The following is an 18,418-nucleotide window of genomic DNA, read 5'->3' on the forward strand; positions in this document are numbered from 1 at the left end:
GGTGGAGGTTTGTACTTTTCACGGTTGAAACAACAACATACAGAGAAAGCGGGCAAATCGTTTAGGAAAGATTCGGGGTCGTTGTTTTCACGACCGCTTTGTTCTCGCTCGGTTCTATACACCGGAAATATATATTTACAGGAAAATTCGAGCGAATGGTCGATCGGAAAGACCCGACCGTAAAAATGCACCCGGAGACTCGAAGAAATTCAGTACCTGAAAAAGAGGCTTGTCGGTCGTTGCCGAAGCCGGAATCTGAACTGTGTAAAACTTCTGCTCGAACTCGGGCCCGTGGTCGTTAACGTCCGCCACATCGATGACGACCCTCGTGGTCGATGACAATGGAGGTCTGCCGTCGTCCCTTACCGTCACCTAAAACCATAAAATTACCGATCACAGCATGATACATCGTCGCAAGCATATATACTTGTTAAATTACTACATTATAAACATTACATTGAAGCTGAAAAATAAAAAAAAATTAATTAATTAACAAATATTAAAGCAAAAATCAAACTACGAGAATTGTTTTTGATAAAAATCACGCTATTATAAAACACTCTTTACAAATATATGTAACGTATTTTAAATTCCATCTCTATGATAATCACATTCGACAATGGTAAAGAAAAACGAGTGTAATGTTTCCTCATAAATATGAAAATTTTATGAATGATAAAATATTATATTAAAATAGAGGCGCACTGTTATTATGCGGAAAAGCTGCATATGAAACGGATTTAGCAATATTGAAAGCAAGCAGCAGTAATTTCAGTAAATATAAACGAGTTAATGCGGATTCTGATTAATTCACGGTTAAATTAATATCCTGAGTCATCAACAAATCAAATCACAGCATCAGCATATCATTGACACGATTTATTACTATCTCGTAATGAAAGCACGCGATCTGCAGCTTTACCACACAAATTTCAATCTCAATTAATAATACTAAATCTGCTCTCGTTTCACGTGTGTTGTCACGATAGATACCTCGTATATTTGAATTTCACAATCATATCGAAGAGTTGCAAATGCATAAATTAATTTTCCTATATATATATATATATATATATATATATATATATATATATATATATGTATATATATATATATATTTCGAAATTATTCAGAGACATACGGGAAACGTGCGTGTGAAAATACGCGCTGGTTTGTCGTTCGCACGGTCGATTATCAATCGGGAAATGGAACAGGATGAGAGAAACAGGCAGGCGGTTTAGATGGAAAAAGGGGTCTCAAGAGGTATTCTTGCGCGTACCGCGATATCCCTTCTAGACTTTTCGTTTCTGGTACGAGTTTTCATGCAACCGCATCCCCGTTTTCCTCGTTTAGTACGGTCGTTGTCTTATCGCCCACGTTTCTGCCTTCTTTCTCGTCGTCCCGCGAAATCCAGGACTTTCATGCGAGAATATCGCACACGTACGATCTGCGCAGTCGACGATGCTGACCGAAGACGGAGGAACAGAAAGAAACTTCATGTCGTAAAACCGAGTATCCCAGCAGTTCGAAACGATGTCACAAATCCGAGATTCCGACCATCATATAACTTGCCTCGCAGCGAAAACTCATATTATACATAACAGAGGTTGAAATCTGTACACTTCAGATTTTAGATGTAGCAGATACTTGAGGACAACGTTTATACAAATATTCTTTTCAGCTTGAATGATAATCATTATATTATATATAATTTTAATAGGTAAAAAATATATATTATATTATATATAATTTTAACAGGTAAAAAATATATATTATATTATATATAATTTTAACAGGTAAAAAATATATACGGCGGAAAATAAAGGAAGGTCTTTCTACGCTACGTCTTCAGGTCGTTTAATTTTAGATCACAGAGACAAACAACAAGTACATATAATTAACCGTTGTGACCAAGTCATGCGAATACTAGGAACGCTCACTGTTCTTGTTAATTTTAGCTTTAAGATTTAATTAGCGCTTTCGCCGAAGCATTTCAACCGCGGCATCTGGTAACAAACGGTACCATTTTTTTTTTTTTTTATCCTCGTTTATTTTTACGTGTACATCAATAAATCTCACAAACGTTTCTGTTTCGTAAGACAGAAACTAGCCCGGTGTTCTATACACGGTGCTATAGATAGATCCCTTTTCGGAGCGGTCCTTCGCATCAACAGCGCGGACCAATAACGAACCACATGACTCATCGAGACGCTCTATTACGAGATCGGCGGCCGTCCATCCGTTCGAGACGAGAGAAACCGAACCGGACTGGCGAGAGAGAGAGAGAGAGACCGGACCGGTTACGAAATTCTACGTCTCGGGACTCCCGTCGTTCTTCGACGCAATAATCGGGCTTCTCACGAAGCAATTTCCGTCCGAGAACGGCAGCGAACGAGGGAAGGCTGCCGAGACCGCGACGTAAATCCAATGTCCTCCGGGGACATCTCGCGCGACGGCGGACTGCTACTACTTCAGATCCTCCTGGGTAACACCTGCACTAAATTAGGAGTACGAAACTCCGTTTTATATACCGGACGTCGACTACGGGAGATTCGAGCGTAGTCATCTGCGGTGCGACGACGCGACAGAGCTTTCTCCCGTGAAACTACCTTCATCGGATGTGTTAACGTATATATTCGTCTGTGTCTCGCGATACAAACTTCAAACTTAAAATATAACCAAAAAAAATCATCACTCATAACAACCGATTCGTTAATAGCGCGAGCAATATGGAGTCCCTAAAATCCACACAAACCTAATTTTGTCCTTACGGAATAATAGTCTCAACTCATATCAATAGCCCGCGCTACATCGCTTCGCTGTATTCCCGCATAAAATATTATTACAAAAGTATTCCGAACTCGCCGTTCTTCGTCAAAGACAGTTTTCATCCCCGCAATATGATAACAGAACTACAATTACCTAACAATCAAGTTCTTTGTTCAATCGATGTAGTATCACTGTTTATCAATGTACCGTTTTAGAGATAGTTTTAAATGAAGTTTCTAGATGGAAACATATATAACGCTTACACACACAAAGATCAACGAACAAGAATTTTTACTAGCTTTACGTTTTGTACTGTCGCATCCGCATATTTTACTTTTGACAATAAAATTTATAGACAAACCGAAGGTACACACCCATGGGCTCATCCCTTTCACCCATTATTGCCGACATTGCAACGCGAGATATAGAATCACAAGCTCTCAACACTCTGACTTTTTCAATTTCATTTTATTTCAGATATGTGGACGATATTGTAGTAGCGATTCCTGATGACAAAATAAATGATATTTTAAACGTATTCAATTCAATACACGCGAGATTGAAATTTACATACGAATTGCAGACTGACAACCGTCTTAGTTTTTTTAGATTTCGATGTCATCCTAGAGAACAATGCGATCATTTGCGATTGGTATCACAAATCCACATTTTCTGAAAGATATCTAAATTTTTTATATCAATATTAAATTGAGGATTTTCCTCGGGCTCATGAAGTTTATTAAACTTAATAAATGAATAAATAAGTCTTAAGGAGCCGTTCGCAGGATGTTGTGCGGAAAATATGTCTTATATGTGTATGCACATATATAAGTAAATTCACGTTTTTCACGTGTGTTTTTCGAATTGAAATTTCAATTCTTAAATTCATATAGGATGCTAGTTTTGCATCTCATATATGATAGACCCCGAATACCCCCCCTAAATTTTTGATCACAAAATCCGATATGCCAAAAAATAAACACCGTGTATTCGCTCTAGTTGATAGATCTATTTTATTATCTGACCCTGTATATCACCAAAAAAATTTAGTCTTTTGCATTAAAACTCTCATTAAAAATAACCACCCGATAGACTTTCGTATTTAAAATAATTAACAAGAGATTGAGAGAGTTGTTCGTAACCAAATTAAACCAACATTCAACAAACAACGAACAATTTGACAAAATGAATGAATATCGAAACTAAACGATATTTTGTTATAACGTACATCCCTAACGCTGAACGCATGAAAAATCCATTGAAATGTACATTAACAACAATAATAGTATCTCAATTAGAGAGATCGTCATATAGGACTCTAAACCAATTAAACAAGTACGTCAAACCACACAAAGAGCATATCCCTACACATAAACGCGTATATAATATAAATTAATTAATAAAGTAATTCGTGCAAAGTCAATTATGTCGGACAAACAAAGAGACATTTAGAGAGAGAGTTACAAACAAGAATCAAAGAACGTCAAAACTACGTAAAAAAGAATCATATACTTCCGTGATCTCTGAACACTGCTCAAAAACGGGACACGTTTTTCAATGGGAAACTCCACACAAATTTTAGATAAGGAACAAAATTATTTTAAACGATTGACATCTGAAATGTTACACGTCAAACTCAACAAAACTAGTTTAAACATTAACACAGACACACAATTGTCAGACAATGTATACATATACCAATTTTAGAGAAAATTTAAACCGTTTTATACATATATGTATAGAAAGAGAGCAATAATCACAACAGATATTTATACACGTAGACCTACTACTCAGTCTTTCTCGGTACATGACAATGTCTCAATAACAATTTATCTCATATTGCAGTTATTGTGCAGAGGTGGACTGTATTTTTTTTCATTTAAGGTATGATCTGTTTGATAAATTATCAATAGATAACCCGAGATATATATTATTATACATCACTTGTTTATTTAATTTCTCTTTCTTTTGTTTTCTAATTTCAATTTTGTGTAAATTTATATAAATCATGTAACATTAGAAAGATCCGCCGAAATATGTATTACATAATATTCACCGAAGATGACTTGGTAATAAAGTCGAAACGTCTGGATATAAAAATTCACGAGTAATTTATTAGCATAACAACCCGCTTCTTGTTCGAATTGCCCACTTCATACGTCTGATGAAAATTTTCGCTACGAATCGGAGAAATCACCTTTATCACCAATTCATTATCAATTCAATTATTAAAACACAAGTGCATACAGATTATTTTATATTTTTATTTATTTTAAAAACTATTTTTTTTTTTTTTTTTAAAGTGTCTTCTTAATATAGAGATAAGAAAATGTTGAGGAAATCTATTATAGTCGCACACTCAGAATACAATGTAAAACGGAGAGAGAAAGAGAGAGAAAGAGAGAGATTCCACGTGTGTCCTATTTAATAAATTTAGAGAGAGTGTATCAGCTAACAGGATTGCGCTACGTGGCGCGTTGCTGCGAAACTATATAAGTTTCATCACAGCAATTTTCTCAAGACGGAGGAATATATTAAGTGTTCCGTTTCTGGAGCACCCCTGCGCAGGATGAACATGAGTCTTTACAGCGTGGTAGAGATTTAAACGCTTGGCCTATCGCGCTAAATCCGTCCGAGCGTCGTCGTCGTATCTCGCCCGAAGGTGCATCGCAGACTTCCTCGCATTCCCTCGTAGCGCGCGCGCGCGCGCGCTTGCAATTTTATCATTTCACTCAGCGAGAGAACGCTAACGCGCTTCGGGCTACCGGGACGGTTTAATATCGGTTCGCGATCTACGTAAACCGCACGAAAGGGTTGGCGAGATTCCGAGAATGCGAGTCAGCATGACAAACATGCAAATTCTAGGTAAAGATTATTATCCCGCGCTTCATAAACTAAATACATATGTATATTTTTTCTTTTGACAAATCCGTGCGAGTGTGTGATGAGTGTACACGACAAAGAGTTAGATTCAAGTATTGTTTTTAGACGTAAATAAAAGAGAGTTTTTGTAATAAATAAGATATAGCGAAGAGTTTCGATCAATTTAAAAAAAAAAAAAAAAAAAAAAAAAAAAAAAAAAAAAAATTGCTCTATCTCTAGAATTTTGTCATTAACGGAGCAGTCACTGATGTTCCGAGTTTTCGCGCGACAGTCTTCGGGCGTCAGTGATCGAGCCGCANTCTTTTGACAAATCCGTGCGAGTGTGTGATGAGTGTACACGACAAAGAGTTAGATTCAAGTATTGTTTTTAGACGTAAATAAAAGAGAGTTTTTGGAATAAATAAGATATAGCGAAGAGTTTCGATCTAGTTAAAAAAAAAAAAAAAAAAAAAAAAAAAAAAAAAAAGATATTGCTCTATCTCTAGAATTTTGTCATTAACGGAGCAGTCACTGATGTTCCGAGTTTTCGCGCGACAGTCTTCGGGCGTCAGTGATCGAGCCGCACCATATTTCCGGCTCGGACACATAGAGTTGAGTAACGAGCGATAAAACCGCTGGACTTTTCGAATAACTTGGTGACGTGTTCCCAACGGGCGCATTCATCTATCTATCTATCTATCTCTCTCTCTCTCTCTCTCTCTCTCTCTCTCTCTCTCTCTCTCTCTCTTTTTCTCTCTCTCTCTGATTCTCTGCATCTCCGGCCAGGCTCCGGAAAGGAACCGTGTTTTCCTCGTGATTAGGGGTAATAGCCGTGCTTTGCCCGAGCAGTTCTTCAGAAGCTTCTCTTTTCTCCTCTTTTGCCGCCGCTGCTCCTTTCGCTCGGCTCTCCGTAATTACCTCAACGGCCTCTGGTGATTTCTTCAGGGGCTCAACCCTGCGTTTGCGGCTAAATCCGTGGAACTCGTCGAGACATTGCGACGAGACACTGTGGAGCATCGTGTGACAGAGCTACACACAGTCCAGCTCTGCCGTAATAAACTTCTGAACTTGCCGGAGTAGAACGCGCCGAACGCGCGGTTTCGCAAGCAATCACGCCGCTTCTCTTTCTATCGCAATCGTCAGATCGCTCGACTACACCACCACCGGTCTTCTCTCTCTACCTCGAGTTTTAATGCGCGTCAGGGTGCGAAAGTTTGCGAATTTTATACAGCGTCGATTTTAAATCGTTTTTTGGACGGCAACTGCCGTCTCGGTCGAGGAATCTCTGAGATTCGTATCGCCTGAAAGTCCAAGCATCGCCAGCTACTAAAATTCCGCGTAACGTAAATTGTCGACAACGACAACGTTCCGTAGGCGTCATCATCACACGCGTAACACTCACTCTTCCCCAAAACTGTCGTCGTTTCGGAAAAAAACCTCACTGACTTTTACAACCTTCTTATATATATTGCGTACTAACTGCTCGACGCACATTACGGTGTGTCCTGATGGCGTTAAAAAAAAAAAAAACAGCGTTATCCTCTCGATTTTCGTTTTGCGCGCTCAGAGGAAAATGTTTGTGCGATAGCGCGCGAGGACAACACGAAAAAGAACAGAAATGTTTTTCTTTTGTTGCGATAAAAACGAGAGAGCGCAATTTTAATAATCATTCCGTCTGTGTAAAATAGACACTTGAAAGTTTCGCGTAAGCCGATTCGCTCTAATAGCGAAGCGGAAAGCGCAGCGAGAAATCCGAGTTTATATCTCGGGTTTATATATCGAAATATTCTCAGGTCCCACCTAAAGCTTCGTTAATAATAATCGGTCCGTGTCCGCGGGGAGGAATATCTCTCTCCTTTTTGGTTTCTCTCACTTTATCTGACCGGGAACAAACCTGGACTTTGCCCGGTTAATTTCGTGTCATAATAAATTTGCATTTTCTACGCGCGCGCGCGCGCTTTCCTCGCTAAGCTTTATTTTCCGAGAATATAGCGCTTATACAAAGCGTTTTTTTTTTTTTTTTTTTTTTTTAACGTCATATAATTTATCGACGCGACGCTCGCGCGAGAGATTATTATTACAAATACGCGCCAATACGAAATATTTTATTTGACGGGGATCGCGCACACACAAGCGCGCGCTTCCTTCGTTTTATTCCTTTTTCGTCCTCTTTCTGTCTTCCACTTTTCTCTCTGGAAAGTAAACCGACAGTTCGTTAAAGAAATATCACTCGCTCGCCGAAGCAGAAAAGCATGCATAATTTGAAGATCGTCTGAGAAGGAGGAATCAGCTACGTGTTGGCTCTCGCGTGGCCAAAGCCGTTTCCGGCGGCCGTGTTCGCTCCGACGATTTACGTCCTCACGCATGCGAGTACGATTTCAGAAATGAGTACACGGCAGATCGATTATCGTAAAAGATTAATGGCACGTACCGACCGAGAGTTTGGTTAGCCCCCCTGGTCAAAGACGCGCGGCAGCTGCAACGTGTTACGAGTTATGTTCATTATTCATCAAGTCGCCGATGGTTATAAATTTGTTTCTATCGCGTATTATAGTAAGTGCATCAGCTTTAAAGATGTGTGTGTGTGTGTGTGTGTGTGTGTGTGTGTGTGTGCATTTACTGAATTTCAATTATGTTTCGTAAAAGATATTTGACAATTTATTGTGAAAATTAACTTTTTGTGTCGAGAAACAAATCGTTTTATTTTTTATTTTTCCTCGAAGTTAAAAAATACGTCTCTGATCAATTAAAAACATGTTAATACGCGTATTTTACAAAAAAAAAAAATCTTTTTTAAAACATTTCGAATTTTTAATATATAAAATAAAACAAATATCGAATTTTTAAAATTTTTTTTCTATTTTCATTCATATTCATAATTTTGAAGTAAATGAAACGGTTGAACACATTGAAAATATTGAAATCGAACCGAACGTAATCACGTTTTACGATGCTGCTGTGTGTGACAATTTGTCCGAGCGCGCTGAATAAAATCGCGAATTCGGCTGTATCGCACGTTATTTGCAGCCGCAACATTTTCAGAAGTGATTATATTCAACAGCATCAGGCGCAGCGCTATCCTGTCTCGTCAATTTGAAATTCCATGCCTAATAAGCGTATTTTATCGAGCGCCACGTATAAGTGAGCGATGCTGCGCGAAAAATATGTATTTAACTGATCGATTTTGAAACCGGATAAACCTGCCGTTTAGCCACCAGGCTAGGCATTGGAAAACGCTTATGGCATTTCTGCGAGATGACTAAGTGGCTAGATAAACGTTTAAGAACTATCTCAGATTGGAATAAAACCAACCTTCATTCCAGATGTTTTCAGAAATATTCGCTGTTTGTGATAGGGTATAATTTATAAATATATTTTATGTCTTGCGTTTAACACAAAGACTATATCTTGAAGAATAAAAAATAGAATGTCAAACAAGAAAACAAAGTTTATTCTGGACTAAACAAAAAAACACGTACCGTTATTCTTATTTACATCAAATATTACGGAATAATTACAAACAATCAAAGATAAATTAAAATATATATATATATTATAATATTATATATGTATACATATCAAATTGAGATAAAATAATTACGCAGTTAGAATCGTGTGCAGATTGACATGCATTAAAATTTTTTCCAAGAGTCTTTCCAAGAGTTTTGATCTCTTTATTTGAAGGTAATAATATTAAGTTAAAGTCGAAAAATATTTCGCGGTTCTATGTTCATTTTAAAGATTGTTGTATTTTCTTATTATTAAAAATATCTTGTTTTTGGCAGCGAATTTGACCTCTTTTATTATATTAATTTCGCTTTATTTGAATCATCATTAGTGGAATACTGTGTACATATTTAGTAGAGTACAATTATGATTTCAAAATTACACAAATAATTACAAAAATTAAATTATCAAAGATTGAGTATATAACGTTTTTTACAAGATTGAATTGCGAATGTAAAACGTAAACGTACCTAATTGACAACATTTATCTACCGATATTAAACAAATTAAAGAGTTCAGAAATTACCACCTATTTCTCCGAAGCATGGAGCTATATAAAATACTAGTAACAAGTTACATAGTAACAAACCATTTTTTGTTTCCTCAAGACGACTCTCCCACATAGACAAAACGTAGTTTATTTTATATATGTGACAATTCTTGTTTATTTATTTCTTGCATGAAGAACGTCAATTAACACAGAGAAAATTTGAAGTCGAGGTACGTTTACTTTTTTTACATTCGCAATTAAATCAATTTGCAAAAACGCTGTATATTCGACTTTTATTGTCAATTTAATTTGTATTTATTTTTATATCATTTGTAATTTTGAAATCATCATTGTACTCTACCAAATATGTATTACGCACGTAGTATTCCGCTGATGATGAAACTCAAATAAAGAGATCAAAAAACGTTTAAAAAAAACTCTCGAGAAAAATGTTAAATGCACGTCAACCTGCACGCGGTTCTAACTGTCCGCTTATTTCATTTCAATTTGATATTTTTGCAACGAACCCGAAGACAACTCTACTTGATACATTATCTTATTTGTTATCCATATCTTTGAATACGCGTACATAAATTTTCCGAAAACATCAGAATATAAATTTTCTTCTATTTTTTTCTTGTGTGTGCATCTAAGCGCATCTATTAACATTAAACCGGAATAAAATATAGATTAAACAAGCACACTTTATGGTAATCTAAGAATTTTCATTTCTCACTGATATAAGCGAACTGATACGGCGGAGAAACTCCGAAGATGTTATCAGAGAAAGCACCGCGTAATTGCGATCGTTAATAGTTAGAATTTCTATGTCTGGCAGGCCAAGAGGGAGACGCGCAGTTCACATCGTATCTTGCGTCGAGAGTATATATACGTGCGCACGTACACGAAAGATTTTCTATTTCGCAATTCCACGTTCTATCGTATAGTTGTGCAATTTATCTTCCATTAAAGCACGCATCCTATATACAGTGCAATTAATAATCCTAATTAGTATTACGGAGAACGGACGCCAGATAAAGATCGTTTCCACCGGAAGCGATCGATCACGATAACAGTTGAGATCTTTCATCTCGAGCGAAATGCAATTTCCTAATCGAAATCACGAATCAGTTTCAACAATCCGTCGTGTATCTCGATCGATGCGTTTCGAACTGAATCCTAAAGATAATGAATCCCGGATCTTGTGCACACGCCGCGTCTCTTTGGCGCTCAGATATTTTTCTCGCGCCTTTGTGTTTTTTTTTTTTTTCGTTCGTTATTCGACCGCAACACACAAAATATTTGCGCCGGAAAGATTTCTGGATATTCATCATGATTATTTTCTCTCTACTCGCGCACACGCAAAAAGACCGGGGCTCTTTCGCCGTACCATGCGAGAGAGAAAACAGAAGAAGGAAACTAGACGAATGAGAGTGGCGCCGAACAGTAATTATATATATATACCGTCACTATATTCAAAGCTCTGCGAACCGCGCACGAGAAGAGAACAACTTCTTTCTTTCTTTGCGTTTCATCATTCTTTTGCGCTTTCTTTCTATTTCAATAAAAGAAAAAAAAATGGAAATCAAACAATTTGATACCTCAAGAGCGTTTTGCACAACAACATTTTGATATATTTTATATAATTCTTTTGATACATAGAAATGACAATCTATAACAACTATAGTTATTTATGATAATTATATAGAAAACTACTATATAGTAAAAAAACTCTCTAAAGTTTTTCTACACGAAACTGTTCTGTATAAAATATATTTCTCGCGCTCACACACATATATATATGCCGTTCCTAGAATCAGAAAATAGAATAAACAATTTCTAAGATTTACGAAATATTTGAAAAGTGCACTTTACGTTGCAAATGCGTGTCATCCTTTTTATCCGTCATCGTACCGAGTAGATACTTGCAAAGCTTACCACACACGTGTACGGTGTGGTAACTCGACTCGAGCACAGACATTTTTGCATTCGTTTCTCCAGATGCTCTCTATAAAACTTCTTATCCTCGAGCGAAACACACAAGTTGCTGCTTTATTGTTTCCCGGTTTCTTTGACAACGGCGTGACAACGCTCTCTCTCTCTCTCTCTCTCATTGTCACGGTAACATCACGTGTACCGAGTCGGAAGTTGCATCTCAAGAAGGATATCAGACATCGGACGTCGGCGACGGCGACGATAATCCTCGTGACGATGCGCGAAAGACGGTAGGAAGAATGTCAATTAAGCGACTTCAACGACACTTCCGAGTGTCCTGCCAAGCGGCGCGAAGAACAATTTCGGGGGGGTTCGAAGAGAAAGACAGAATGCAAAAAACAAGAAAAAACAAGAAAAAGAAAGCGAGAAAAGAGAATTCTCTTTCTGAAGAATTCTTTTTTAAATCCCCATTATCCCACGTCGCTAATCGATCTTTCTCACCTCTCTCACAGTTATCTATTTTTAATAAACGAACGCGTTCCAAACTTTCGCGCGTATAATTGATATATCTGGAATTTTTATACAAAGTATTTATTTCTCTTATCTTAAATTAAATAAAATAAGAGAGAGAGAGAGAGAGAGAGAGAGACATAGGGAATTATATAAACGTAACAGAGTTATGATCCAAAACAACACGACTCGCATTGATGCATATCCTTAAATAATCATACGCGGAATCGATAAACCGAGTATATAAGCAAAGATAATTGGATTCGCGCGCATTCGGTTGTGCAGGATAAATCACGACGCGTTCACAGTATTAATCATGCCCGGAAGATGCTGAGCAAGCGCGGCATTTATCTCCGCGTTACAAGCGTTGTCGGGGAATCGACGTGTATTACACGCCGGTGTCCAGGCGGAAGCGCCGCACAGGCCGCACCGCGAATGTACGGAAGAAAACCACGTGAATGATAGCGGCAAAGGGTCCGTGCCAACTGCCCTTATTAATATACGAGGCGCATGGTGAAAACGCTCAGTGGAAAACCTGAAATATGTCGGCGTGTGCGTCCGTAGAAAGGGTGTAGTATATTTTTTCGCGGTCGGAGAAGAGCGTGAAAAATCGCGCCTATTAATAAGACTGCGGCAAAAAAGCTTTCGGTGCCGCGCGAGCAGGCATAGGCGCGCGCGCGTAGGCCGAGCGATACTTGGCGAATTGCAGATTACACGCGCGAACACGCTGCGCTTTCGTCGTAAAACGAAGGCATCGCGTGATTTTAAAAAGAACACTCAAATAGAACATTTTCCCGCAATGTGGGTGGGGAAAACAGTCGCAGATGGGAAATTAAGTCAAAAATTTGCTTGCCGATCGTTTCGGCACGTGAGCCGAAAATTGATTCTCTTACGTGGTCTTTCTGGATTATCTAGGCAGCGACTTGGATTTGCATTCGAGTCCGACGCTCCGGTCGATCATAAATTTCGATGAAATATTCTCAAGCGGATATTTCTCGAGCAGCAAAGAGTCGGTTGTCTCTGTTTCCGCGGTAGTAAGCAACTTTCTAGCTTACTTTGAACATCAGAAGAGTCATCTTGAAGTGACACACTTGAAAACAGAAGACCATAAAAAATTTAACCAGAAAAAAAGCAGAAAGTGCTTCACGAGCTTGGCAATGAAGCAAATATCCAACCATATTTTTTTGTACAACTTTAGCTTTTTATAATAGTTTGTTTTTTTTTTACAACATACACAAAAATTTATCTCAATTGATTCAAAAATATGTATCGAATCGAATTAACTGAATAACATAATTCATTGTCATTCGAGAGCGAGCCAATGTTATCAGTATTTCAGATTTATCGAGGGCTTTGCGAGGAAGTTAGAAGCGCAAAAAGTCGTCTGGTGATACGAGATACATGCGCGGCTGGTGGAAAAACGACTCTTCGTGGTTGGGCGCAGCCACCGCGAATGCAGTCGGGACCCGTAAATTATGTGCGGAATTATGAAAAAGGGTGACACGCGGTTGCCCCGGTCACCAGGTCGCGCAACCTCGGCTGACCTTTTATGCCGAAATGCCGGCGAGTTGCCACAAGTCCCGCTCTACTCTTTGACATCGTCTATACACGGCAGTAAGCGGTATATCGATGACAGATAAACGAGTTTGGCGAGCGAGCGGATGCACCATAAAAAGAAAGATCTAACGATCCAAGCGGAATCGACAGAATATGCGCCGCGTTTAGACGCGCATGCTGCCAATATTTCGCTATTTCGGCCGATATCAATTTCGCCAATGCCCGGACAGTTACAGTTACGACGCGATGGATCCGCAATTCTACTCCGAAATAAAACGGAGATTTAACTATTACCGGAAACAGAGAGAGAGAGAGAGAGAGAGTCAAATATATATCGTTTCCACTTTGAAAACAAAAAAAAAAAAAAAAAAACTGGAGCACGAAGAACTTTATAATAAAAAGAACAAATACAATTCAATCTGGTTTTTAATAACTCAGGTGGAAAGATTAATAAGTACCCGAAAGAGGCAATGTGACGCAATAGATACACTGAGAAACAAATACTATTAACTCAACTAAATGCGTTTAATTGAGTTTCAGTTTGTTATCTGAAATATCTTGTTTTTTTAATTCAAGCATATGGTAATAAAGATAACAAATTCGTATAAGTTGAATTAACAATAGTGGTAATGAACATATTTAATTCACTAAACCATGAAAATTGTTTTGTCGAACATAAGTTGTGATAATTTCAAATAAAAGATACTGTTAAAAAAGATGAAATAGNCAATTCTCATTTACTTTAATTNAATATAATCTGAATTTCTTTGTACNAAGTATTTNATNTAATCAAACTGCTTATTTTTATAAGCAGACAAAATATTGTGTTGTCCTATTGTGTTGTACATTCAAAGTTACCTGTATTTAAGCAAATTATAATTTTGTTAAAACAACTATATATATATATATGTATATATATAAATTGTCTTTCGGTATAATCTAATTATTATATCTATTGAAATATGATATCTTCTTACATTAATCAATATTTCATTGACAGCCCGTGACCGCTGCATATAGGTGAATCGAATACTATTTTGTTACTTCACCAACTTTTTTTTCTCAGTGTAGCAACAATAGGTATTATTGCTATTGTCATTGACAAGTTTCTTTCTTTTAGAATCTTTTAGAAGAGAACAAATGTCAAACGCTAACTTGTTATATTTATTAATATTTAGTAATCGTCATATATGTTCTTTGATTCTCTTCTCTCTCTCTCTCTCTCTCTCTCTCTCTATTTCTTTTGCGTTCAAATATCTGCGTCACAAATCAAAGAAATTTTACTTTTAGTCTTCATTAAGGAAATTTCATTGTTCTTCGCTTGACGGAACAAGGCGCTGAAGGAGCGATTTATTCGCACGATTGATAATGAAGGAGTAATCGGCGGAGCTTATGATAAAAGAAAGCGCTCTGTACACTCATTAATTATTCGCGGCGAGAAGACTTTGTGAAATTGCCGAAGTTTCGCCACAAGAAAGTGGCTCGAGGGAGGCGATCGTTTTCACGAACTCTTGTTTCTAGAGCCGGAGACTCGTTTAACTCGGTTACGAACACAAACACGCCGTTAACAACCCGCATCGGAGGATCAAAGCCTCTTAAAGTGATTTCCTGGTCGCGGCACGGCGCGAGTACGGAGAAATTCCCTTAATGATATCTAATGAAATCAAGACCCCGCGAGAGAGGCAAGCTTAAATATCATCGGTCTTTCGGTGCACACTTCCCTCTCATTATGTATTTTGTGGAAAACATTATTTGTCTGAAACATGAATTTTCAATGCTATTTACCGTCAGATAAATAGCGCGCCGAGCTGAGTCAAACAGGTCTATTATGCAGCGGCAAATATTGACACGGGTTTTAAAATGCAACGTGCATAGAAGCTTGCTCTTTTCGATCGCAATTTCGGGACAAAGCACAATTCGGTCGGTCAACAAAATAGAAAACATTAGAAGTTTATGTTATTTTAATTGAAATTTCGAAAATGACAATAATTCGCGCGTTGCGATTTTTACAAAATTTAACGAAAATTATATAACCATTTAGCGTAAAAAAACCTACGTTATCACGTAGATTTTATTATCTTGAAGACGGTCGTAATAATTCAAGCTGTGTGGAAAAAACGTCGTGAAAAGTAATCAATTTCCGCGCGCTCGTTTGAGATGTTGTACGAAACGATGCGGCACATCTTTTGTCACATTCAGAATATCCAAAACTTTCGGAATTTCCATTAAATAATTCAAAAGGTTGAGCGCCAAGTGTGACAAGTCACTAATATTCGAGAAATCCAAAGTCGGAATAAATTTATATCTCCAATCAAAGAACGTGACGGCCGTAAAACTCGACAGATTAAGATAATTTACGAAGAGACTCTCTTTTCTTCTTAAAAGTGTAATTGAGTGAGCAAAGAAACTTAGTGTGTGTGTGTGTGACACTAACTTTTCGGATAACAATAACACAGATTTTATTCAAAATATTGATCAGTTTTCCTAGCATTGCTCGTAATCACATCTCGACAGCAGTGAGATTTCTCAAAGTTGCTCGGGCGCGACGCTTTGTACCTGCTCTTCGATACGCTCGTAAAAATAAACGATGCTCGAATCGATGCTCGGCAAGACGCAATGTAACTGCGTAAACGGCGGCAGGTCTTAGAGAAAAGACACAACGATATCGACGCAACGCTTTCGATAACACGCGGATCGAAAAGTGACAATAAACGATTTTCGAATTGGAAAAGCGATCGCACGGAAAGACGAGAAATTCCGACGTTCGACTCCTGGTCAAAGTGTTTTTTTTTTTTTTGCAATATAATTCTAAATTACGTTGGAAAAGGGAAATGGATATTCTCGTATATGTGATGCAAATCTAACATCTTATATGAATTCACGAGTCGAAAAATTTCAATTCAAATAATCATGTGTAAAACCCTCACACTTTTAAAAACATAAAATATATATGAATATATAGGGTGTCCGACAATTACTTTAACATCTCTCGTAGGCAGGTAGAAAGAGTAAAACTGAGTCGAAAAGTCCTGAACCATTTTTTTCTATTACACCGAAAAAATTGTATTCTTGTTTTGAGGATATCCTACTTACTTTAAGTATATTTTATACCAAAATAGGCGCCAAGAAGAGTTTCTTATTTTAAGAGGAAAATCCTCTAAATAGTAATATTGATAAGAATATATACTGATTAGAATATATACTCTAATAGAATATATACTAATTAGATTTATATATATATAATCAGTATACGTAATCTATATATCTTTTGCATTAATAACGATATTTTGTAAGATTTTTTAAATAATTTTATTTTTATTACATTTTAAAGTTTCTCATACATATTACCTATGTTTAATTTTTACCTATGTTTAATCGTACGGCCCCGCTTGCCCTCCGATCCCCGCGCCTACTCTTCGAATTCCTGACGCGCTGTGCACAAAAACCCTCAATAGAAAAACATATATATCTCACTATCGAAAAAAAGATTATATTCTTAAATAAAGAATATATTCTTAATATTTCAGAAGAATATAATCTAAAATCTTTAAAAAGATTTTTTAAGTATAAAATCTTCTACTTATGAGAATATATAATTTTTTCGGTGTACATATAAGAAAGGAGTAATTATTGAATAAATCAAGCCAATCAAGCGCCGACTTTTAGCCGGGCTCACGTCAGTGAGCCGCGCGGAGCGCTCACGCACACCAGACGTGTGGTTCACTGACGTACGTTCGGCCAAAGGTCGGCGCTGATTGGCTTGATTTATTCAATAATTACTCTTTTATTATATGTAATAGAAAAAAAATGGTTCAGGACTTTTCGACTCAGTTTTACTCCTTCTATCTGCCTACGAGAAATGTTAAAGTAATTGTCGGACACCCTGTATATATGAATATATTCATTCCGCAAAACACATCCAGCGTATCGGTTCTTGCTACCAATTAAATTTCGTGGTTAGTTTCAAAACTGTATGAGCCTTCATTCTTTGTTAAAAACAATTTTCGAATTTCTTCCGACGCAAAAAACCAATACTACTTTGCTGTAAACTATATACAGACTATATAGACGTATTCTACTGAATCACTTTCTTTTTCAAGAACGAAGGTAAAAGCTTATTTGCGAAACTTCCTTGTGTGAATGTGACAATGCATTGCCAGACAAGAGACACCGGTCTCAAGTTTGTTGGGAACTGCGATAGAACCGGGATAATAGACACGTAACTGTAACTTTTGCGATCAAGAGAAGAGAAACTCGCAGTGCGCGACTCATTGATGAATCTATATCTGAAACTTACGAGACGCGCGTTAAATATACAGATTGCTTTGGCTTATTTTCTTGTCTGTCAATAAATTAGTTCTTAGAACAAACAAATGATTTTAATATGGATTTTATGATTTTCCTGAGAACAAACGGACGCGCGCTATTAATTTTATCAATACACACATGTCGTAACCCCGATGTGTTAAAAAATAAATATTTGATAACACCTCAGGCTGCGCGAAAAACAAACAAAAGAATCAATCGCGACAAGGTGACGACAATGATATTTTTACACACACTTTTTTAAGGGAAGGAAAGAAAAATAGAAAATTTAATTTTCACATTTTTTAATTTCGAATCTTTCTTTTACTTGTTTGTCAAATTTTGAAACATAATATAAGTTGTAAAATTTGAAAAAATCTTTTGAAAAAAAGAACTCTATCACATTTAAGCTTTATAATAAAATAAAATGATATATTGGACTTCACGAAGAGATACATATATACATATATATATATATACATA

At 37.1% G+C, this 18,418-nt stretch overlaps 1 protein-coding gene across 7 annotated transcripts in view; it reads right to left on the reverse strand.

The window, feature by feature from the left end:
* LOC109855734 (fat-like cadherin-related tumor suppressor homolog) overlaps positions 1–18,418 on the reverse strand; it is a 343,522-nt gene that overhangs the window by 23,801 nt on the left and 301,303 nt on the right. For all 7 annotated transcript variants that reach the window (XM_020430284.1, XM_020430285.1, XM_020430283.1 and 4 more), the window contains one exon: positions 217–372. In XM_020430284.1, the coding sequence (XP_020285873.1) occupies positions 217–372 (156 nt within the window). The remainder of the gene's footprint in view (positions 1–216; positions 373–18,418) is intronic.

This window comes from Pseudomyrmex gracilis, unplaced genomic scaffold, assembly GCF_002006095.1.
Source record: "Pseudomyrmex gracilis isolate BER0280 unplaced genomic scaffold, ASM200609v1 scaffold_97, whole genome shotgun sequence".
Taxonomy (NCBI): Eukaryota; Metazoa; Arthropoda; class Insecta; order Hymenoptera; family Formicidae; genus Pseudomyrmex; species Pseudomyrmex gracilis.